The 25,000-nt window shown below is 41.7% G+C and overlaps 1 protein-coding gene across 1 annotated transcript in view; it reads left to right on the top strand.

Moving 5' to 3' along the window:
* Nucleotides 1-25,000, top strand: part of LOC112257688 (RNA binding protein fox-1 homolog 3) — a 737,323-nt gene that overhangs the window by 709,421 nt on the left and 2,902 nt on the right. Inside the window, 4 exon segments of the mRNA XM_042326209.1 lie at nucleotides 1,908-2,040; nucleotides 2,451-2,490; nucleotides 3,855-3,919; nucleotides 8,001-8,079. Of these exon segments, the coding sequence (XP_042182143.1) occupies nucleotides 1,908-2,040; nucleotides 2,451-2,490; nucleotides 3,855-3,919; nucleotides 8,001-8,079 (317 nt within the window).

The raw sequence follows: 25,000 nt of genomic DNA, 5'->3' as shown, positions 1-25,000 counted from the left end.
TCTCTCTCTCTCCCTCTCTCTGTCTCCCTCTCTCTCACTCTGTCTCTCTCTGTCTCACTCTCTCTCTCTGTCTCCCTCTCTCTCTCTGTCTCTCTCCCTCTCTCTGTCTCCCTCTCTCTCACTCTGTCTCTCTCTGTCTCACTCTCTCTCTCTGTCTCCCTCTCTCTCTCTGTCTCTCTCTCTCTCTCTCTCTCCCTCTCTCTGTCTCCCTCTCTCTCACTCTGTCTCTCTCTGTCTCACTCTCTCTCTGTCTCTCTCTCTCTCTCCCTCTCTCTGTCTCCCTCTCTCTCACTCTGTCTCTCTCTGTCTCACTCTCTCTCTCTGTCTCCCTGTCTCTCTCTCTCTCTCTCTCCCTCTCTCTGTCTCCCTCTCTCTCACTCTGTCTCTCTCTGTCTCACTCTCTCTCTCTGTCTCCCTCTCTCTCTCTGTCTCTCTCCCTCTCTCTGTCTCCCTCTCTCTCCCTCTGGTCTCTCTCTGTCTCACTCTCTCAAATCAAATCAAATCAAATGTATTTATATAGCCCTTCGTACATCAGCTGATATCTCAAAGTGCTGTACAGAAACCCAGCCTAAAACCCCAAACAGCAAGCAATGCAGGTGTAGAAGCACGGTGGCTAGGAAAAACTCCCTAGAAAGGCCAAAACCTAGGAAGAAACCTAGAGAGGAACCAGGCTATGTGGGGTGGCCAGTCCTCTTCTGGCTGTGCCGGGTGGAGATTATTACAGAACATGACCAAGATGTTCAAATGTTCATAAATGACCAGCATGGTCGAATAATAATAAGGCAGAACAGTTGAAACTGGAGCAGCAGCACGGTCAGGTGGACTGGGGACAGCAAGGAGTCATCATGTCAGGTAGTCCTGGGGCATGGTCCTAGGGCTCAGGGCCTCCGAGAGAGAGAAAGAAATAGAGAATTAGAGAGAGCATATGTGGGGTGGCCATTCCTCTTCTGGCTGTGCCGGGTGGAGATTATAACAGAACATGGCCAAGATGTTCAAATGTTCATAAATGACCAGCATGGTCGAATAATAATGAGGCAGAACAGTTGAAACTGGAGCAGCAGCACGGCCAGGTGGACTGGGGACAGCAAGGAGTCATCATGTCAGGTAGTCCTGGGGCATGGTCCTAGGGCTCAGGTCCTCCGAGAGAGAGAGAGAAAGAAAGAGAGAAGGAGATAATTAGAGAACGCACACTTAGATTCACACAGGACACCAAATAGGACAGGAGAAGTACTCCAGATATAACAAACTGACCCTAGCCCCCCGACACATAAACTACTGCAGCATAAATACTGGAGGCTGAGACTCTCTCTCTCTGTCTCTCTCTCGCTCTCTCTCCCACCTCTCTCCCCCTCTTTCTCTCTCATTCCTTCTCTCTCCCCCCTCTCTCTACTCCCGAATGCTCCCCTTCTCTCTCTCTCTCTCTCTCTCTCTCTCTCTCTCTCCCTGTCTCTCTGTGTCTGTCTCTGTCTGTCTCCCTATGTGTTCCAGGACAGAGTGTATTATTTTTCTACTCTTTCTTTCCCTCCGGTGGGTCTGTTCCTAGTTCTCCATCTCTCTTTCTCTGTCTCTGTCATTGACAGTTCTGTGCCTTACCTACAGCTCTCGTACTTCACCTCCAGTCTATCCATTTCTATTTCCTTCTCTTTTTGTGCCAGTACCATGTGTAAAGTGTATCACCTCATCCACTGTTTTTATTCAGTATATCCCTTTCTCTATCTCTTTCCCACTCTCTTTCTGTCTGTGCCAACTCATTGTGTCTTGCCTCCACCACCCTACAGTCACAAACACTGCTACAGTCACACCACACATAAAGGTCTATTATAACAGACATGAAAGTAATATAAAATATAAATACAGTCATTATAATTCTTTCTTCCTTCCTTCCCTCCTTCCCTCCCTTTCTGTAGTGGCAGGTTTTCCCTACCCTAGTACAGGAGCGACGGTAGCCTATCGCGGAGCTCATTTCAGAGGAAGGGGGCGAGCCGTCTACAACACATTCCGCGCCGCGCCCCCACCCCCACCCATTCCTGCCTATGGAGCGTGAGTACACACAAATGTACACACACTCAGTGACAGGTGAACAGGGCGTGGAAAACAAAAAGCCGTTTTCTAATAGAGTGGAAAATTGCTCTTTGATTCCAGAATGGCCAAATTTGTCTATCTTTTTTTATGTGTCATTCTGTGAATGGGACTGCTATGACCTGCACAGTCCACTGGAGAGGCATTAGTTCCCCGCCTGATGATTGGTGTGTGTGTGTGTGTGTGCTTGCGCAGACTCTCCAATAGGGCTAGGGGACTGGACCATGGGCTTACATCCCAAATGGCAGCCTACTCCCTATATAGGGCTCATATGGCTGAAAAGTAGTGCACTATATAGGGAATAGGGTGCCATTTGAGACACTGCCATAGTGTGCTACAGCTTACTGTCTGTCTCTCTGTTCCATCTCCAGTGTTGTTTACCAGGACGGCTTCTATGGTGCAGAAATATACGTAAGTGATTCTACTTATTTCCACTCTTTCCCTCCTTCTGTTTCTGTCTTTCTCCTCATCTCCTTCTTGTTGTGTTGATAGGGCCCTTTCCTTATCTGCCAAGCCGCCTGACTCGTGAATTTAAACCCTTCTGGGCATCGAGTGGTGTAAAGTACTTAAGTAAAATTACTTTAAAGTACTACTTAAGTAGTTTTTTGGGGTATCTGTACTTTACTTTAGTTTTATATTTTGGACAACTTTTACTTCACTACATTCCTAAAGAAAAGAATGTAGCTTTTACTCCATACATTTTCCCTGACACCCACAAGTACTTGTTACATTTTGAATGCTTAGCAGGACAAGAAAATGGTCCAAATCCCACACTTATTAGGAGAACATCCCTGGTCATCCCTTCTGCCTCTGATCTGGTAGACTCACTAAACACAAATGCTTCGTTTGTAAATGATGTCTGATTCTTTGGAGAAGTGTTTGTGTGTATTTGTCTGTGTGTCTGTGTGTGTGTGTGTGTGTGTGTGTGTTGTGTGTGTGTGTGTGTGTGTGTGTGTGTGTGTGTGTGTGTGTGTGTGTGTGTGTGTGTGTGTGTGTGTGTGTGTGTGTGTGTGTTTGTGTGTGTGTGTGTGTGTGTGTTTGCATGTAAACCAGTGTCTGAGTTTGTTTGCTAGTATGACTGCAGTTCAACAGTATTGCAGTTGATGTTCCTGTAATTGGAACACGGGCTGTTGAATGGTCAATTAGCCTGTATGTCAGGTGTCATGTCAGCTTGTACAGGTAATATGAATGGGCCCCGGGCTGTGGCTCTAAGTCATCAAATACACACACACACACACACACACACACACAAATGCACATGCTCACACACAGACACACATTGTCCCCTCTCCATTGTTGAACACAGAAACAGCTCCCTCTGGCTCTGCTCCATAAGCCTCTCGCCCGCCCCACACATTAATTACACCCTCGTTAATCGCCATGGCGATACACACACACACACACACATATATATACACACACACACACAAACATGGCCCATCCCTCTCCATTCATTCACAATAATTGCTGCACTGGCATTTTTTTCTCTCCCTCTCTCTCATAAATGTATTTGCAGTATTGTAGCACTACGCTGATTGTTGTGTTAAAGGGTTTATTAATGGAAGAAAATTACACCTTATTCAGTCAATGACTGTTATTTTGTGTACATCCATATTGGCACACAATTCCGTATGTAGTGCACTACTTTTGACCAGGGTCCTATTGGTCCTGGTCAGCAGTAGTGCACCGCATTATATAGGGAACAAGGTGCCATTTGGCACGCAACCTCTGTGTATTATCAGTAACAGCGTGTTTTCTTCCTGTCTTCTTCACAGGGAGGTTATGCAGCATACAGATACGCCCAGCCAGCAGCCACGGCTGCAACCGCATACAGCGACAGGTAACACACACACACTGCCCCACTAACCTCAAACCTCCAGCCACTTACCCTCCAGAGAGCCAAGCCTCCGGTCTCAGTCTACCCAGGCACGGAGCTCTACTCCCTGGGTTGTGGGCCGTGGTGGGGTGGGTGTTGTTAGTGATTCACCCGGACCCTTGTGTTGTTAGATTCAGCCACTGACCCTCCAGGGCGATCCAGCCGCCAGTCTCAGTCAACCCAGGCTCGGAGCTCTCCTCCGTGGGTTGGGAGGGTTGTGTGAGGGCGTTGGGAGAACTAGTCTAGGGGAGATTGAGCGTGTCAGGCCTGATAAAGGACAGTGGCATCGGGAGCCTGTAGGCCACAGATAATGTTAGATTTATCAGACAACGCAGGGGAATTATGAACAGAGGAGCAGAGCAGGTGAAGGGCTGGCTGTATCTCTCTCTCTGCTAGAGTTATTTCATTCTCTCCTTCTAATCGCCCTCTCTTTTTTCTCTCTTGCTCTGTCAATCATTTATTTCTCTATTTTTCTCCCACTGACTGATCTCTTTTTTGCTGCCTGTATGTTTTTCTGTGTCATCTTCTCATCTCTCTTTCTGTTCTCTCTCTTCTTATTTTCTTTCTCTTCTTTTTTAAGCTCTTGTGATTTAAAGTGAGTCAGTCAGTTCACTGAGGGGTGGAGTGTTATTTATTGTTGGCTAAGAGGGCTTAGAGGCAGTGGATCAGTGTGGAACTGAGAGAATTGTTGCCTCTGCTTCCCCAGGGAGCTCTTTCACACAAACACATAGCCATGTCCTGTCTGCTTAAGTCTCCACAGCCAATCAGCTGCTATGTTCTTGAGTGGTGCATGTCAACAGAAAGGACATGACAGCTGGCATAGTGGTAACATTACCTCTTTACTACGCTCTAAAATGCTGGGTTAAAAACAACCCAATTTGGGTTCTTTAGTAACTCAGCGCTGGGTAAATATGGGTTATTTTCAACCCGCCCGCTGGGTTGCGTGAGTAACCCAACACATTGGGTTGTTGGGAGTACCCAAGCATGGATAGACTTAACCATCAGTTGGGTATTTTTTGCTCTCATGCTGGGTTGAACTCTGGGTATTTTTTTAAAAATGTAATCCTTAGCTTATTAGGGGTGTGGCTTTCAACTAGATCTAATTGGCCACCCATAAGAGTAAATGTAATTCCTGTTCATCATCTTAAGTTTACATACTGCAAATGTTTCTGTAATATTATAATTTCTTACAAATTATAGCTCTCTTTATTACAAATTATAATGAGGTAAACCACCTTATTGTGTCCAAACAATAGGATTTACATAGGTGTTAAGGGAACTCGGGTTCACGAGTGGCACAGCGGTACAGACCCAGGTTCTATCCTGTATCACAACCTGCCATGATCAGGAGTCCCTTCAGGCGGCACACAATTGGCCAAGAGTTGTCCGAGTTAGGGGAGGTTTTGGCCGGGGGGGGGGGGGCTTTACAAGTAGGCAGTCACTGTAAATAAGAATTTGTTCTTAACTGACTTGCCTAGTGAAATAAATCAAATACACTTCTGTAAGCCTCACTGAATTTAAAGAAATGTCAATGTTCAACCTTAACATGTGGAAACTATACAACAGAACAGATGAAGAAGAATGACATGTACTCTTAACAGGTGTTCAAAAATAATCTGAATGCTACGCCCCAACTAAACTACAACTCCAGTCTTCTGATCTGACCCGCTGGATCATATGTCAATAACCCAGCACCAATAAGCCAGCACCAATAAGCCAGCACCAATAACCCAGCACCAATAACCCAGCACCAATAACCCAGCACCAATAAGCCAGCACCAATAACCCAGCACCAATAACCCAGCATCAATAAGCCAGCACCAATAACCCAGCACCAATAACCCAGCATCAATAACCCAGCATCAATAACCCAGCACCAATAACCCAGCACCAATAACCCAGCACCAATAAGCCAGCACCAATAACCCAGCACCAATAACCCAGCATCAATAACCCAGCACCAATAACCCAGCATCAATAACCCAGCACCAATAACCCACCACCAATAACCCAGCACCAATAACCCAGCATCAATAACCCAGCACCAATAAGCCAGCACCAATAACCCAACTAAGTTAAAGGAAACAACCCAACTAAGTGACCCAATGCCTGCAACCCAGCAGTTGGGTCAACCAAACAACCAATGTTTTTTTAGAGTGTAGTAACAGGGCGTGGATTCCTTTTCATCTATTTCCACCCCTCCTTCTTCATCCATCTGTCTATTCACATCTCTTCCCCTGCATATTGACCACCTACCTTTCTTCCTCCCATTCATCTACCTCTCCTTTCTTTCATCTCTTCTCTGCACTTCTTTGCAACGATGTCATGCTCCAACATTTCATTTTCCCTCCATGCCATCATTACCTCCCTGCACCTCTGCTCCATCCCTCCTTTCATCCCCCATTTCATCCCTCCTATCTGCCATCCCTCTTTTCTCCTCTTCTCTCTGATAGGCCAACCCCTACAGGGCCTTATCTTTGCCCTCCAGACCTCCACTGGCATCTCTAGTTTTTGGAGGAGAGCAAACAAACAAGGGACTAGAGAGAGGGATGTAGAGGAGAGGAATAAATAAAGTGGTCGACGCGGCCCGGCTTGTCCCATCTCAGAGAGAGAGAGAGAGGGGTAGAGGGATGAAAGGAGGGAGGGAGGGAGGTAGGGATGGTGGGATTAGTTCCGAGCTAGTGCTGGTGAATAGACAGGGAATAAGCCTTCAGAGACAGGAGCTGAGAACAGGAAAAGGGCAGGGATGACCCTAGACCAGATGGTCTATTTCTCTCTCTTTTTTTCTTTCTAGTCACTCTCTCTTGCTTCCATTTTCTTTCTATCAACCTCACTCTATCTCTTCCTCTCTATTGGACCCTGTATTTGTCTATTTCTCTGCCAATATCCCCCTCTTTCTGCTATCTTTCTGCTTCATATACTCTGTCCTCTAGTCTCGGGTCAAATTTTTCTACATCTATCACCCTTTTTTACTTTTCATCTCCCTCTATCCCTCTTTCTTCCTAATACATAACTCATTTTCTCTGTCTCCTCCCTCTGTCTATCTAACTGGTTTTACATTCATTACTACCCTCCCTCCCTCCCTCCCTCCCTTCCCTTCCTTCCTTCCCTCCCTCCCTCCCTCCCTCCCTCCCTCCCTCCCTCCCTCCCTCCCTCCCTCCCTCCCTCCCTCCCTCCCTTCCTTCCTTCCTTCCTTCCTTCCTCCCTCCCTCCCTCCCTCCCTCCCTCCCTCCCTCCCTCCCTCCCTCCCTCCCTCCCTCCCTCCCTCCCTCCCTCCCTCCCTCCCTCCCTCCATCTCTCCACCCATCCATCCCCCTCCCTCCACCCCTCCCTCCCTCTATCCCTCCTCCCATCCCTCCCTCCCCCATCCCTCCCTTCCTCCCTTTTCTCACCCCTCCCTCCCTTCACCCCTCCCTTCACCCCTCCCTCCCTCCACCCATCCTTCTATCCCTCCTCCCCTCCCCCATCCCTCATCCCATCCCTCCTTCCTTCCCTCCACCCAACCTTCTATCCCTCCTCCCCTCCCTCCCTCCCATCGCTTCCTCCCTCCCTCCATCAGAAGATAAAACACTCCCTCCTCTTTCTCATAAATTGAAACGGGTAAAACAAATCATTGCAATCACACACTCTCACCTTTACGACGTACATTTATAGCGAGACATCGATTGCATTTCCATCCCATAGGGCTGTCTGTAACGTGACTGAGAGGGGAAATGATTATAGATCTAGTCTCCGGACCCCAGTTAAAATCGACGACCCAGAGCGTTAGTGTCTCATTGTGGACCGGTTTGACACTACTTATCTGTTATCAAAACTCTTAAGGGACGTTATTCAATCAAACCGGAAGTGCAGATGATTCCTATTTGAGGTTAGGTCCGTTAGGAGAAACAATTCCCAATACTGAATTTGAATGAATATCTGATTTTTTCTAACACGATAAATGTTATGTAATTGATCAAAATTAATCCTGAACACACTTAAGCGAAGACACATTGTAAGACAAGGGTGTGGTCTCTCTCTCTCCTCTCTCCTCTCTCCCATACAGTTACGGGAGAGTCTATGCAACAGCAGACCCATATCACCACACGATTGGTCCTGCGGCCACGTACAGTGTGGGTACTATGGTGAGTCCTCTGTCCTCTTCTGCTACTTTGACCACTGCTTACTAGAACGTATTCATATTTAACACTAAGGCGTCTTCCAGAATGGCACCCTATTCCATATTGGCCCTGATCAAAAGTAGTGCACTCTATAGAGGATAGGGTGCCATTTGAGATGCAGGCTAGTAGTCCGAGCGCTATAGAAAGTGTTTGGGCTCTTCTAAAGATACATGATATAACTACAATGTATGATAAATGTAATATATTCATTATGTACAGATTCATATAAATGAAAATAGAATGGACACTTGTGAGGAGAATTGAATTGTGATTTTTCAATGTGAGATTTAAAGCTGACTTGTTGCCACTTCAGTAAATGAACCAGACACATTGTTGTCTTATTCTCTAACCCCTTTCAATTTTAATTGGCCTGAATCTCTTTGCTTGAAATTGAAATGAGACCTGTACATCCTCCACTATCAGTGGAGTCTCCCAAATTTCCATAGGAAGAAATAGTCTATTGGTTAATGTTTGTTTTTAGCTAGCTTGTGCAGCTAACATCAAAGATGAAAAAATATCTTGCAGATAAAAAAGAGAGCCCCCCCCCAAAAAAGAGAAAATAAAATAAAAAACGATTTGTTTTCATTCCCGGGTGTGGATAAGGACTTCCTCCAAAGATGAATGACCATTAAGTGCATGCAGTGGCGTGCCATGAGAGATTAAAGGAAGAAAGAAGAAATATATAAAGAGAGAAGAAAAATGACACCCAGTTCCTATTAGCTCTGTTGGAGAAGCTGATTGGATGAGAGGTCTTGCCTTAGACAGATGTGCAGGGTGTTGTGTGCAGACACGCGCGTGATGCCGGAAAGCGCCCCCCCGTTCCTTCCCCTTTTCCCTTACCGAGCAACCCCCCCACGTGCAGCTGCTAGCTAAAAGCTTTCATTAATTATTCGACTCATTTTTTCCTATTCATTTACTTAATTAAAACTGTGGCCTGTGTTTTTTTATTCCCTTATTCCTTTTCTTCTCTTTTTTCTCAAAATGTTCCTCCCCTTTTCCTAACTATACTATACGTACACTGCAGATGTTTTACCACCACCACGCCCAAACAAACCAAACTGTTATCCATACACCACTACAGTAAAAAACACAGAATGTTAGGAGAAAGATGGATAAGCTGAATGGGAATAGAAGAGGGTGGGGTACAGTATCAATCTGGGCCAAACACTAAAGCGGAACAACAAGTGACAAGATGGCTAAATGCCATCTTGTAAAATCACTGAACAAGAACAAACATTTACTAAAAGAGAGAGCGAGACTGAGAAGGAGAGAAATATTGAATCATATCTAATGATGTTTGATGAGTAGTTCCTGGGTTAAGAGTCTTGTTAATGAGGTCCAGGGAGGTAAGAGCAGAGCTAGCTGCTTCCCTCTGCAATTGGGCTGGAGAAGATATGAGAGGAGGAGATAGGAGAGGCAGATAATCATCTATGCCACTTTTAATGAGGGGCTCTGGGCAGCGGGACAGATTTAGGCAACCATGTCTATACTAGGATACTTGTATAACCTGCTTGGGGGCAGAGAGAGGGGTAGCGGCAGAGGAGCGGGAGAGGGGTAGAGGAGGGTAGGCAAGGAGGCAGGGGGGCAGAGAGAGGGGCGGGGACAGAGAGAGGGGCAGGGGCAGAGAGAGGGAGGCAGAGTGAGGGGTGCATGTTGTGTATAAATCGTGATCTGGACATGAAAGAGAATTAGCTACTGTATATCTGATTCAATGACCTATTTAGAATTTGTAGTTTTGATTGAAGTTTCTAGTTTTGATTGAAGAGTCAAACTTTAGAGAATTTAGTCACTGCTTAGTAAGAATATTACGACCAATCACTTTTCAACTCCTTCCATTCCTTTCTCACAAACATAACGCCACATTCATAGGCACACAAACACATTAACATCTCCAGTACTCATCTCCTCTCAATTTCCACCAACACTCCAACCTTTGCAACAAAATAAAAAAAGTAAAAAGGGAAGAAAGTTTTGAGGGGAAAAAGGAAACAGAAGCCAATATAATATTCTATAAACCAAGCTTCCTATACTGAATACTGATTGGAGCTTTTTTCATCTTTGATGTTGCAGGCTAGCCTATACAGAGGAGGTTGCAGTCGCTTCACTCCCTACTAGAGAGAGAGAGAGGGACAAACGCCTCCCTCCTTCTGCCCCCCAGCAAAACAAACTAACAAACAAACAAAAACAACTATCAAACTCAACTCATACTTCCTATTGGAAAACAAAAACATCTATCAAACTAAACTCATACTTCCTAGTGGAAAACAAAACAACTATCAAACTAAACTCATACTTCCTAGTGGAAAACAAAAAACATCTATCAAACTAAACTCATACTTCCTAGTGGAAAACAAAAACAACTATCAAACTAAACTCTTACTTCCTAGTGGAAAACAAAACAACTATCAAACTAAACTCATACTTCCTATTGGAAAACAAAACAACTATCAAACTAAACTCATACTTCCTAGTGGAAAACAAAAACAACTATCAAACTAAACTCATACTTCCTAGTGGAAAACAAAACAACTATCAAACTAAACTCATACTTCCTAGTGGAAAACAAAACAACTATCAAACTAAACTCATACTTCCTAGTGGAAAACAAAACAACTATCAAACTAAACTCATACTTCCTAGTGGAAAACAAAACAACTATCAAACTAAACTCTTACTTCCTAGTGGAAAAGAAAACAACTATCAAACTAAACTCATACTTCCTAGTGGAAAACAAAACAACTATCAAACTAAACTCTTACTTCCTAGTGGAAAACAAAACAACTATCAAACTAAACTCATACTTCCTAGTGGAAAAGAAAACAACTATCAAACTAAACTCATACTTCCTATTGGAAAACAAAACAACTATCAAACTAAACTCTTACTTCCTAGTCGAAAACAAAACAACTATCAAACTAAACTCATACTTCCTAGTGGAAAACAAAACAACTATCAAACTAAACTCATACTTCCTAGTGGAAAACAAAACACCTATCAAACTAAACTCATACTTCCTAGTGGAAAACAAAACAACTATCAAACTAAACTCTTACTTCCTAGTGGAAAACAAAACAACTATCAAACTAAACTCTTACTTCCTAGTGGAAAACAAAACAACTATCAAACTAAACTCATACTTCCTAGTGGAAAACAAAACAACTATCAAACTAAACTCATACTTCCTAGTGGAAAAGAAAACAACTATCAAACTAAACTCATACTTCCTAGTGGAAAACAAAACAACTATCAAACTAAACTCATACTTCCTAGTGGAAAACAAAACAACTATCAAACTAAACTCTTACTTCCTAGTGGAAAACAAAACAACTATCAAACTAAACTCATACTTCCTAGTGGAAAAGAAAACAACTATCAAACTAAACTCATACTTCCTAGTGGAAAACAAAAACAACTATCAAACTAAACTCATACTTCCTAGTGGAAAACAAAACAACTATCAAACTAAACTCATACTTCCTAGTGGAAAACAAAACAACTATCAAACTAAACTCATACTTCCTAGTGGAAAACAAAACAACTATCAAACTAAACTCATACTTCCTAGTGGAAAACAAAACAACTATCAAACTAAACTCTTACTTCCTAGTGGAAAAGAAAACAACTATCAAACTAAACTCATACTTCCTAGTGGAAAACAAAACAACTATCAAACTAAACTCTTACTTCCTAGTGGAAAACAAAACAACTATCAAACTAAACTCATACTTCCTAGTGGAAAAGAAAACAACTATCAAACTAAACTCATACTTCCTATTGGAAAACAAAACAACTATCAAACTAAACTCTTACTTCCTAGTCGAAAACAAAACAACTATCAAACTAAACTCATACTTCCTAGTGGAAAACAAAACAACTATCAAACTAAACTCATACTTCCTAGTGGAAAACAAAACAACTATCAAACTAAACTCATACTTCCTAGTGGAAAACAAAACAACTATCAAACTAAACTCTTACTTCCTAGTGGAAAACAAAACAACTATCAAACTAAACTCTTACTTCCTAGTGGAAAAGAAAACAACTATCAAACTAAACTCATACTTCCTAGTGGAAAACAAAACAACTATCAAACTAAACTCATACTTCCTAGTGGAAAACAAAACAACTATCAAACTAAACTCTTACTTCCTAGTGGAAAACAAAACAACTATCAAACTAAACTCATACTTCCTAGTGGAAAAGAAAACAACTATCAAACTAAACTCATACTTCCTATTGGAAAACAAAACAACTATCAAACTAAACTCTTACTTCCTAGTCGAAAACAAAACAACTATCAAACTAAACTCATACTTCCTAGTGGAAAACAAAACAACTATCAAACTAAACTCATACTTCCTAGTGGAAAACAAAACAACTATCAAACTAAACTCATACTTCCTAGTGGAAAACAAAACAACTATCAAACTAAACTCTTACTTCCTAGTGGAAAACAAAACAACTATCAAACTAAACTCTTACTTCCTAGTGGAAAACAAAACAACTATCAAACTAAACTCATACTTCCTAGTGGAAAACAAAACAACTATCAAACTAAACTCATACTTCCTAGTGGAAAACAAAACAACTATCAAACTAAACTCTTACTTCCTAGTGGAAAACAAAACAACTATCAAACTAAACTCTTACTTCCTAGTGGAAAACAAAACAACTATCAAACTAAACTCATACTTCCTAGTGGAAAACAAAAACAACTATCAAACTAAACTCTTACTTCCTAGTCGAAAACAAAAACAACTATCAAACTAAACTCTTACTTCCTAGTGGAAAACAAAAACAACTATCAAACTAAACTCTTACTTCCTAGTGGAAAACAAAAACAACTATCAAACTAAACTCTTACTTCCTAGTGGAAAACAAAAACAACTATCAAACTAAACTCTTACTTCCTAGTGGAAAACAAAAACAACTATCAAACTAAACTCATACTTCCTAGTGGAAAACAAAACAACTATCAAACTAAACTCTTACTTCCTAGTGGAAAACAAAACAACTATCAAACTAAACTCATACTTCCTAGTCGAAAACAAAAACAACTATCAAACTAAACTCTTACTTCCTAGTGGAAAACAAAACAACTATCAAACTAAACTCTTACTTCCTAGTCAAAAACAAAAACAACTATCAAACTAAACTCTTACTTCCTAGTGGAAAACAAAACAACTATCAAACTAAACTCTTACTTCCTAGTGGAAAACAAAAACTAGAACAAAACACTTCCAGCTCCAAAAAACACATGAACCCCTTGTCAAGAATCTCTCAAATTGATGTCTCATTTTAAGAGTTTTATTTGACTATATGCATTGTCTTTCATCGCTGTATTGTAAATGATGCTATTTTGAATTTCCTGTATTTCTCTGGGTTGAGATTGATGGTTTATTGAATGTAAGAAAGCACATAGTGAGAGAGAGAGAGAGAGAAATTGGAGATGAGGGAATACATGTAGGTCTCTCACTTTTCCCTTTGTTCAATAAATGTTAAAATATTGTCATTAATTGAACACTTTCTCATTGACAATAGTATTTCATGGTTCGGTTTGCTGCCTCTGTATAATGTGAGTCATAACAGAGAGAATTCACCAACAAACAGAGAAATGCTGCCTCTGTATAATGTGAGTCATACAGAGGGAATTCACCAACAAACAGAGAAATGCTGCCTCTGTATAATGTGAGTCATACAGAGGAAATTCACCAACAAACAGAGAAATGCTGCCTCTGTATAATGTGAGTCATACAGAGGGAATTCACCAACAAACAGAGAAATGCTGCCTCTGTATAATGTGAGTCATACAGAGGGAATTCACCAACAAACAGAGAAATGCTGCCTCTGTATAATGTGAGTCATACAGAGGGAATTCACCAACAAACAGAGAAATGCTGCCTCTGTATAATGTGAGTCATACAGAGGGAATTCACCAACAAACAGAGAAATGCTGCCTCTGTATAATGTGAGTCATACAGAGGGAATTCACCAACAAACAGAGAAATGCTGCCTCTGTATAATGTGAGTCATACAGAGGGAATTCACCAACAAACAGAGAAATGCTGCCTCTGTATAATGTGAGTCATACAGAGGGAATTCACCAACAAACAGAGAAATGCTGCCTCTGTATAATGTGAGTCATACAGAGGGAATTCACCAACAAACAGAGAAATGCTGCCGCTGTATTTCCCTCTCTTTAAGTGTGTGCTCTCAAACTCGGCTCCTGTGGGATGTGTCTGTGATTGCGGGTTTTAATTCCAACCCATTTTCTGTACCCTTATTGTTTCAATTAGTCATTTTCCCAATATACATTAAGCCCGCTAATGGTCAGCAATTCCAGTTTAAGCAACAAATTTCAAACTGGGTTTTATTAAGTAAGTAAATGGTACAGCCGGCCAATTTCATTCCCTTAAGGGTATTGGCTGGACCCAAAGCCTACAGAACAGACCCATAATAACAAGTCTTTAGTTTGTAGACCTGAGACTTCTTAGGCTAATGAGAGAAACAGAAACTCACTCAGCTGGGTGGTTGTCTCTAGCTCAGTTGATAGATTATGGTGCTTGCAACCTCAGGATAGTGGGTTTGATTCCTGTGCCCACCCATGTGTAAAGAAATGTATGCACTCATGACTGTAAGTTGCTTTGGATAAAAGCATCTGTTAAATGGCTTGTATTATATATCAAGAGGAGTTTGAGCTGCAACAAAATGGCTGACAGGAAGTAGTATTGTAGAACTCTGCGCAGGAGGAAGTGATGTATGGTAGTGGAGTGGAGGAGAGCCAGAGACAGAAGAGAAAGCAAGACACTCGACTTGCTAATTTCTTCTGATAGGGGCAGGGCCACTCTGGCCTACTTATTGCCCCCACCCACGGAGGCGGTGCCCCAGAGCGAGACATCACACTGGCAAAAAAATGTTGGTCAAGCGGATCAGACAGGGCAGGTGGGGTGAGTGGGGAGGGGACACTAAGTAGACCAGAGCCAGCTGTACCCGCTCTCGCTTGAGCATGCCAGATATTATGGAGGAAAGCATGCTCACGGGAGAGAGGGGATGCCCACTTAAACAGACAGGAACCTTGACAAAAAAAATTAAATGGTTAACGGCCTGAGTAAACTATCTTATTTAACCACCATCTTTGGGAGAGCTATGGCAGCCATTGCTGTGTGGCCTGGGCAGCAGCAGCATTGTGTCAGAAAAAGAGCATTGATTGTGGCACTGAGCCAGAGGCAGAAAGTATCCCATCTCCACAAAATGGCTTTAAAGGTACAGCACTCTAACTTTGCTTGCACCATGAGGAAGCTAGGCAAATTGCAACACATTGTTTCCACACACAAACGGAAATTGAGCGTAAAATTTTTGCAACCAGCAATCAGAAGGATTTATATATGTTTGACCCTTGCCCCAATCTGTCATTGTTGGTTGTGCTCGAGAAGGAGATGACCACGCCTCTGAGTGACACTGATGGAAGAGAGGGAGGCTTCCCAGCAGAAGCCAGACTGTCTTTTGTTGTCAAATAGAAAGGCTACATTTTCAATGCAATTTGTATGCACCAAAAATATTTTTTTAGGTGGATTTTTTTTTCCCACTATTACTGCAGATATATTATGGACATTTTCTGAAATTACAATGCAAAAATATGACATCATGTTCTGTTAAAGCGGAACACAGCGTTTCTTTTACACAATGACACTTTGTATGGTTTCTGTTTTCCTCTACCAAATAAGCTACAGTATCTACAAAATAAGCAATAATAGTTCATGTTGATATTGCTGTGCATTCTTTCATTGGTCAGTTTTTATTTTCAGAAAGAGTCCTTAAATATCTCAAGTCATTATTTTTCGCCATGCCAAAATGAATAATTAACACTATTCAACAAAGAGGATGTTGAAGGGAAATGTTGATGGTTACTTGTGGTGTTATTAAAATGATAGATATATGATTTAAGAGGAGCAAAAGAGCCATGAACTCTCTTCTTCACACTCAGTTGTTTTTTAAAGCCTGCATGCAGTCTTTCTAATGTCATTTTTAAATCATCACTGTATGTCTAATATATCACTGTATGTGTTTATTTCATTAAAATAACTCCAAATATATTTTTCATGATTTATTTACCTGATCCTCCTTTTGTTCAATCTGATCATGTGGGCGTGTTGATACAAATGTAAATATATTGACATACACAGCCCTGATTGGCGGATAGGATCATCTAGATTAAAACTTGACCCACTTACCCCTTCAAAGTAGGAGCATACATATGCAAATAAAATATGACTGGTCATTGGTCAGAATAATCAGATCAGATTGTGATGTCATGATCTGGGCCAAAAACTCCATCCCACCTGAACAGGCTGAAATTCCAGGCATTTACATTTCCAAACAGCTTTTACACAAAAAGGGCATTATTATCATTTTCACAATTTCACAGTGTGGAGTATAATTTAAATATAAAAACATTTAAAGAGGAAAATCACGTGGTTGACTGCACTGCTGCTTTAATGGATCAAAGTGTCTCTGTTTTTGTTGAGACTACCATGTCTCGTCCCCTGAGATTGGCTAGTGTTCTTTACTGGAATAATAACTACACTATAGGCTTGTACGATATGGAAGAGAGAAGAGCACAGGCAGATAGACACACATACTGTATTGATTAGGCCATTGAGTTGTTACCTTGCATGGTAGCATGCTGTGTTCCAGTCCCAGACACTGTCCCATATAGACAGTCTGATTACCGGAGACCTCGGGTGCATCCCAATTGAACTGAGCCTTTTGACCCTATGGGCCCTGGTCAAAAGTATGGCACTAGAAAGGGAATAGGGTGACATTTGGGACACACCCTTTAGGTGCATAGGTGGGAGGGCAGAGAGAGAGGGAGGTAGGTGCTTTTAGATTTGTGACTGACATTAGGAAGGATGTTAGGACTCCCATAGGAGAAGATGTTCAGTCTTACTGAGATAAAGTGGGAGGCGGGAGGGGAGTGTAAGAGACTCCCATGTAGCTGGTATCGATTGATCCCTATCTACCGGCATCAATCTTGGATCTACTGACAGTTAAGGGGGAAAAGGTTTGGGATGGGGAACGATTTGTGATGTTACACCTCACACACCTGACCAAGCTCAGCTCTGTGAGGGTATTGGGTGAAACTTCTCTCGCTTTCTCTCTCTCGCTCGCTCTCTCTTTGTCTCTCTCTCCATATCTCTCTCTCTTTGTCTCTCTCTCCATATGTCTCTCTCTTTGTCTCTCTCTCCATATCTCTCTCTCTTTGTCTCTCTCTCCATATCTCTCTCTCTCTTTGTCTCTCTCTCCATATCTCTCTCTCCATATCTCTCTCTCTCCCAGAGAGAGGGAAAGAGAGAGGGGGAGAGAGCGAGAGAGAGAGAGAGAGAGATGTGAGAGAGAGAGAGAGAGAGAGGTGGGAGAGAGAGAGATAGGGGTATAGAGAGAGGGGGAGAGAGGGAGAGAGAGAGGGGAGAGAGAGATAGGGGGATAGAGAGAGAGGGAGAGAGATAGGGAGAGAGAGAAAGAAAGAGAGCAGGTCATTGTGAGAATTAAATAGCGTCTCCTCGTCCCACAACCTCTTACAACACTGATCATGTTCCCCTCACACACACACACACACACACACACACACACACACACACACACACACACACACACACACACACACACACACCTGCACACTTATACAGACAAACAGGTACATTCTCATCTACACACAGACATTCACACACACCCACACACTCACACATACGCACACACACACACACACACACACACACGTTGTGTGATGGGATCGTAAAGAAGGGAGTCAGTGGCGGCGGGCCGCGAGAGAAGTAAGGAGACTGTATAGAGGAACAGCTACCGAGGCAATTTACTCCACAGATTAGCGATAACAGAGCTCAGTCAATAAGCACTGATCTCATTTGAAGATACACCAGACTGACTCCACCACACACAAGCACAGGCATACACACACCTCTATGGCTGTTTTGTCTATTTCTCCAGACTCTCTTTATTCTCCCTTTCTGTTCCCAATGATCAGAAGGCCATTGTGAAATATGGATTGGATAAACTGCATCTCCTCTACTCTCCCACCTCTCTCTTCTCCCTCTCTTCTCCTTTTAAAGTGAAGAGATGTAATTCTAACCCCCCATGTCCTTGGGGTTCTGTTAAATTTCACACTTAGGATTCACTTCTCATACACTTGAGTCCTCACTCATAGATGTATATTATTAGCCTGGTGGAACCAGCCTGATCGTTGACCAAGTATTGGATGTTCTGTTTGGTATTATTCCGAACATGTGTCTGGCTGTCTTTTGTGCTTACTGTACTGTCCATCACCCAATGTATCCTCAAGCCTCAAGGATGTGAGTCATATATTTGGAAAAACATATAAACAAACATGCACATCTCTGTCTCTGAACGTACACATCCTAAAACCTAGCTGTTGTTTGATTCAGATTGTACCGTACAGAATCTGACCTATCCGGTTATTACTAGAGCTTCTGTCTTCTTAGTACAATATCTGGGGCTTGTTACATAACCCAAAGGGCAACCGAGGGGGCTTCAAATGTTCAGAGTTGTTGTGTAGGTCTTATTGCTGTTGATCTGTTCATATTAATAGATTATGGTACACCTTAACCTTTGGCAGATTCAACGTCAAAACGTCTTTCAGAAGCTTGGCTCACACCTCAAATATATCCAGTAAAAAATGTTTTACACATCCATCGAAAATATTTCAGTATTTATATACAGCATTTTCAATCACTCTTAGAATTAATGGTGACTCGAGGAACCCTGGAGTTCCTCAAGGAACCATTGCTAGTCAATGTTTCATATTTGCACCTGCGGTGAGTTGAGGGGTTCTTGGAGGATCCTATAATATTATTTAAGAGTTTGACTCTTGTGTCAATCTAATTACATGATAAATCAGTCCCCATCAAAATCAGTCAGTTTAATCTACAGATATCAGTCTCAGTCCCCATCAAAATCAGTCAGTTTAATCTACAGATATCAGTCTCAGTCCCCATCAAAATCAGTCAGTTTAATCTACAGATATCAGTCTCAGTCCCCATCAAAATCAGTCAGTTTAATCTACAGGTTTCAGTCTCAGTCCCCATCAAAATCAGTCAGTTTAATCTACAGATATCAGTCTCAGTCCCAATCAAAATCAGTCAGTTTAATCTACAGATATCAGTTTCAGTCCCCATCAAAATCAGTCAGTTTAATCTACAGATATCAGTCTCAGTCCCCATCAAAATCAGTCAGTTTAATCTACAGATATCAGTCTCAGTCCCCATCAAAATCAGTCAGTTTAATCTACAGATATCAGTCTCAGTCCCCATCAAAATCAGTCAGTTTAATCTACAGATATCAGTTTCAGTCCCCATCAAAATCAGTCAGTTTAATCTACAGATATCAGTTTCAGTCCCCATCAAAATCAGTCAGTTTAATCTACAGATATCAGTTTCAGTCCCCATCAAAATCAGTCAGTTTAATCTACAGATATCAGTTTCAGTCCCCATCAAAATCAGTCAGTTTAATCTACAGATATCAGTTTCAGTCCCCATCAAAATCAGTCAGTTTAATCTACAGATATCAGTCTCAGTCCCAATCAAAATCAGTCAGTTTAATCTACAGATATCAGTCTCAGTCCCAATCAAAATCAGTCAGTTTAATCTACAGATATCAGTCTCAGTCCCAATCAAAATCAGTCAGTTTAATCTACAGATATCAGTCTCAGTCCCAATCAAAATCAGTCAGTTTAATCTACAGATATCAGTTTCAGTCCCCATCAAAATCAGTCAGTTTAATCTACAGATATCAGTCTCAGTCCCAATCAAAATCAGTCAGTTTAATCTACAGATATCATTTTCAGTCCCCATCAAAATCAGTCAGTTTAATCTCAGTCTCAGTCCCAATCAAAATATCAGTCCCCATCAAAATCAGTCAGTTTAATCTACAGATATCAGTTTCAGTCCCAATCAAAATCAGTCAGTTTAATCTACAGATATCAGTCTCTGTCCCCATCAAAATCAGTCAGTTTAATCTACAGATATCAGTTTCAGTCCCCATCAAAATCAGTCAGTTTAATCTACAGATATCAGTTTCAGTCCCCATCAAAATCAGTCAGTTTAATCTACAGATATCAGTTTCAGTCCCCATCAAAATCAGTCAGTTTAATCTACAGATATCAGTTTCAGTCCCCATCAAAATCAGTCAGTTTAATCTACAGATATCAGTCTCAGCAGGACTAAATTTGGGAAACCCTGCTCTAGACCACTCTCAGTAGACCTATAACCTTAACATGTACAAACAGCTATTCTGTGGTAGTGGGATACTCTGATGTTGCTGTTATATTTTCATGTAAGTAATATTCTGGTGTGGCATACTGTATGTTTACTTTTATTCTATATTTCTAACCTCTTCCATGGCACTTTACACATTTCTTTCAGAGTTAAAGTTATCTTGGTCTGTTTTCTACAAGGTGTGCTTTTATCCAATAATCATTATCTTACACTACTTGTGTGTTATTACAGAATTAAAAGCGCTATAGCATAGCATTTATTAGTATATCAAATGGATTATACTGCTATTATCTATTATTATTAGATTGAGAGAATTGAGAAAGAGAATGAAAAATAAAATGTTCTTCCTTTTATAAAGGTATATCATGTCCTATAGGGGTTCAAAAGTGGGGACATGACTTAAAAAAGGCTTTCACCTTTTTGTTGATAGTTTTACAGAAGGGGAGAGATGGTTTTCCTTCCCAAATGGCACCCTATTCCCTATGGGTCCTTGTCTAAAGTAGTGCACTATATAAGGAACAGGGTGCTGGTTGAGACGTATCCATGGCTTACCATGTCATTCTATGTGTCTATGGCTAGATGTGAAGTGTATTATCATGATATACTACTCTGCGTGTCTATACAATGTGTCCAAATAACCTAGAGGAGTTCAAGCAGTATGTGTTTTTTTATTTGATGTTGATTTGTTTTGTTTGTTGCTTTTTGTCGTAAACGTCTTTACAACGCTCCTAAAACTCAAAGAGCGCTTGGAGAAGCATCCTGGGTAGTATGACTGCAGAGGCGAGATAGAGAAGGACGTGGCTCTATAAAATGCTGCTCTTTTCTCTTTTTCCCCCATCCCTCCATCTGCACCTTGATGTCTGATGAAGGAGAGAACCCCACCCTGAAAACATGTCTTCTTCAAGAGTTTATGAAAAGGCGAAATATCAAATTCCCATTTTTTGGTTTTTAACTGTTTGTCCCAATTATTCCCAGACTATTTTTACCACTATGAACTTAAAATGGATATATTTTATTAAATTAGGCGATTCAGTGTATTTGTTTTCAAAGGACATAACTTATCTTATATCTTCCTAGGGACCAGTCAGTGCTGAGAGTGGAGATATTGAGACATGTTTTATTGAGAGGAGAGCGGAGCTGAGTCGGTCCACTGGCCAGATTGCAGAACTCTGCTCTAACTGAATCTTACCGCCTTATGGCCGATTGACGTGATAAAAGGCCTGGTCTCGCATGGCTGCGTAGGCGACCATTAAATGATTGCCACTTTAATTGGCTCTGTTAATGCAGTCATTTGTAAGATGGCACCACGGGCCATGGGCCAGCCACAAAATGGCTGCCATCGGCTCCCTCAGCTAATCTCTCCCTCTTCCACAACAATCCATTAATGTATACCTTAATTCCATTCCACTGACCCAAGTCAATGTCCATAGCCCATGGCCCATACACCACCAGAGGTAGTGGTCCCCGTTTGTATTGATATAACTCTCTCTGGCTGGGAAGTTTATTTGCATCGTAAATCATCATTATCTCTCCCATGTAAAGTAACAGAGATGGCTTTTCTCAATGGAATACCAGGTGACAGTATTCTGGTAGATATTAGGAAGAGCCACAATGCTAACGTCAAAGGAGCCATGTGGGATCAAATTTTCAAAATTCAAAACTCGACTGTAGGCCTCTCATTGCCGTATCCTTTGAATAAAAAGCCAAACTTGAGGTGCAGATGTTCATTGAAAGATACATCTGAAATCTCCAGTATGCTTCTTTAGTTTGATTCATTCAATATGTTCATTTGTCATTGTGTGTAGCTAGCTAGATGCAGAGAGCTGAGTCATTTCAATATACAGTACCAGTCAAAAGTTTGGACATACCTACTCGTTCAAGGGTTTTTCTTTATTTTTAAAATGTTCTACATTGTAGAATAATAGTGAAGACATCAAAACTATGAAATAACACATATGGAATCATGTAGAGTCGTAACCAAAAAAGTGTAAAACAAATCAAAATATATCTTATATTTGAGATTCTTCAAAGTAGCCACCCTATGCCTTGATGACAGCGTTGCACACTCTTGGCATTCTCTCAACCAGCTTCATGAGGTAGTCACCTGGAATGCATTTCAATTAACAGGTGTGCCTTGTTAAAAGTAGTTAATTTGTGGGATTTCTTTCCAACTTAATGCATTTGAGCCAGTCAGTTGTGTTGTTACAAGGTAGGGGTGGTATACAGAAGATAGCCCTATTTGGTAAAAAAAAACAAGTCCATATTATGAACAGCTCAAATAAGCAAAGAGAAATGACAGTCTGTCACGTTCTGACCTTTATTTCCTTTGTTTTGTATTTATTTAGTATGGTCAGGGCGTGAGTTGGGTTGTGCAGTCTATGTTTGTTTTTCTATGATTTGGGGATTTGTATGTTTCGGCCTAGTATGGTTCTCAATCAGAGGCAGGTGTCATTAGTTGTCTCTGATTGAGAATCATACTTAGGTAGCCTGGGTTTCACTGTGTGTTTGTGGGTGTCTGTGTTGTTCACCACACGGTACTGTTTTGGGTTTCGTTCATTCCACGTTTATTGTTTTTGTATTCAGTTGTTCATGTGTACTATTTCTTATTAAAAGAACCATGGACACTTACCACGCCGCATATTGGTCCTCCGATCCTTCTCGCCTCTCCTCTTCGGAAGAAGAGGAGGAAATCCCTGACACAGTCCATCATTACTTTAAGACGTGAAGGTCAGTCAATCCGGAAAATTTCAAGAACTTTGAACATTTCTTCAAGTGCAGTCGCAAAAACCATCAAACGCTATGATGAAACTGACTCTCTCTCCGCCACAGGAGAAGAAGACCCAGAGTTACCTCTGCTGCAGAGGGTAAGTTCATTAGAGTTATCAGCCTCAGAAATCGGCAATTAACTGCATATCAGATTGCACCTCACAGAGTTCAAGAACAGACATATCTCAACATCAACTGTTCAGAGGAGACTGCTTGAATCAGGCCCTCATGGTCTAATTATTGCAAAGAAACCACTACTAAAGGACACCAATAAGAAGAAGAGACTTGCTTGGGCCAAGAAACATGAGCAATGGACATTAGACTGGTGGAAATTTGTCCTTTGGTCCTTTGAGATTTTTGGTTCCAACCACCGTGTCTTTGTGAGACGCAGAGTAGGTGAACGGATGATCTCCTCATGTGAGGTTTCCACCGGGAAGCATAGAGGAGGAGGTGTGGGGGTGCTTTGCTGGTGATAATGTTGGTGATTTATTTCAAATTCAAGGCACACTTAAACAGCATGGCTCCCACAGCATTCTGCAGCGATATGCCATCCCATCTGGTTTGCGCTTAGTGGGACTACTGTTTTTCAACAGGACAATGACCCAACACACCTTCAGGCTGTGTAAGGGCCATTTGACCAAGTAGGAGAGTGATGGAGTGCTGCATCAGATAACCTGGCCTCCACAATCACCCTACCTCAACCCAATTAAGATGGTTTGGGATGAGTTGGACCGCAGAGTGACGGAAAAGCAGCCAACAGGTGCTCAGCATATGTGGGAACTCCTTCAAGAATGTTGGAAAAGCATTCAAGGTGAAGCTGGTTGAGAGAATGCCAAGAGTGTGCAAAGATGTCATCAAGGCCCATTAATGAGTGGGTGTGTCCAAACGTTTTACTGGTACTGTTTGTCTGTGCGACTTTGTTCTGTTTGAAACTAACTATGTTGCAGTTTTACATGTCAGGGGATTTCTTTAAAAAGTATATTTTACAAAAACTACAAGCAAAATAAAACTCCAAACACTGTTTTTATGTACACATGTATTGCAAATTATCTTTTGTATGTGTATTATATATCCACTCACCTGTGAAGTGGTCATCATCACAGTGTATTTACTATACTTCTGTGTTATTACTGTTCTGTGTTTAAAGTTAGTATTTTCCAGATATGCCCAGAAGCCTTCTTGTATCAGGCTACACTACTGTACTTTATCAATACTCTGTACTGTATGTAACTGTTACTCTGGACAAAAGAGAAAGTTTCTCATTCATCTCGGCCCGATAGCAAAGGTTTATATCAAACGAATATATCATATTTAACTGTTGATCCTCAAACTCAATATACTTTGTCTTTAAACAAGTCACCCCCAGGCTTCACGTTTGTCTATTCTTTCAAGGATGCTGATGCCATTAGTAACGCAAGATGATTCTGCTTTGCTTTTTGAAACATGACGGATGATTCAGCCGACTCTACCACTTCTACTCACTCTTTCCTCTCTCTCTCTCTCTCTCTCTCTCTCTCCCTCATTCTCTCACTTTCAGGAAGAGAGAAGGAGCTGGTGCTCTCAGCTCAAGTCTTCACTGAAGCACACACACACACACACACACACACACACGCAGGCAGGTGGGGCGAGCTGAGGAGAGGCAGGGGGTGGGGGGCTGCGGCGAAGGCTTCTCAGTGCATTAACTTCTCTGGGAGTTATTTGCCCGAGGTGATTAATATGTTTGTCAGCGCTGCTCTCTGAGGTAGGGAGGGGGAGCGAGAGAGAGAGAGAGAGAGAGAGAGACTTGGCCCGGCAGCGTTCACCACAACAACGAC

The sequence above is a fragment of the Oncorhynchus tshawytscha genome, linkage group LG01 (assembly GCF_018296145.1).
Source record: "Oncorhynchus tshawytscha isolate Ot180627B linkage group LG01, Otsh_v2.0, whole genome shotgun sequence".
Lineage (NCBI taxonomy): Eukaryota > Metazoa > Chordata > Actinopteri > Salmoniformes > Salmonidae > Oncorhynchus > Oncorhynchus tshawytscha.
Note: the sequence above shows the minus strand (reverse complement) of the source record. Positions and strands in the feature narration are given on the sequence as shown.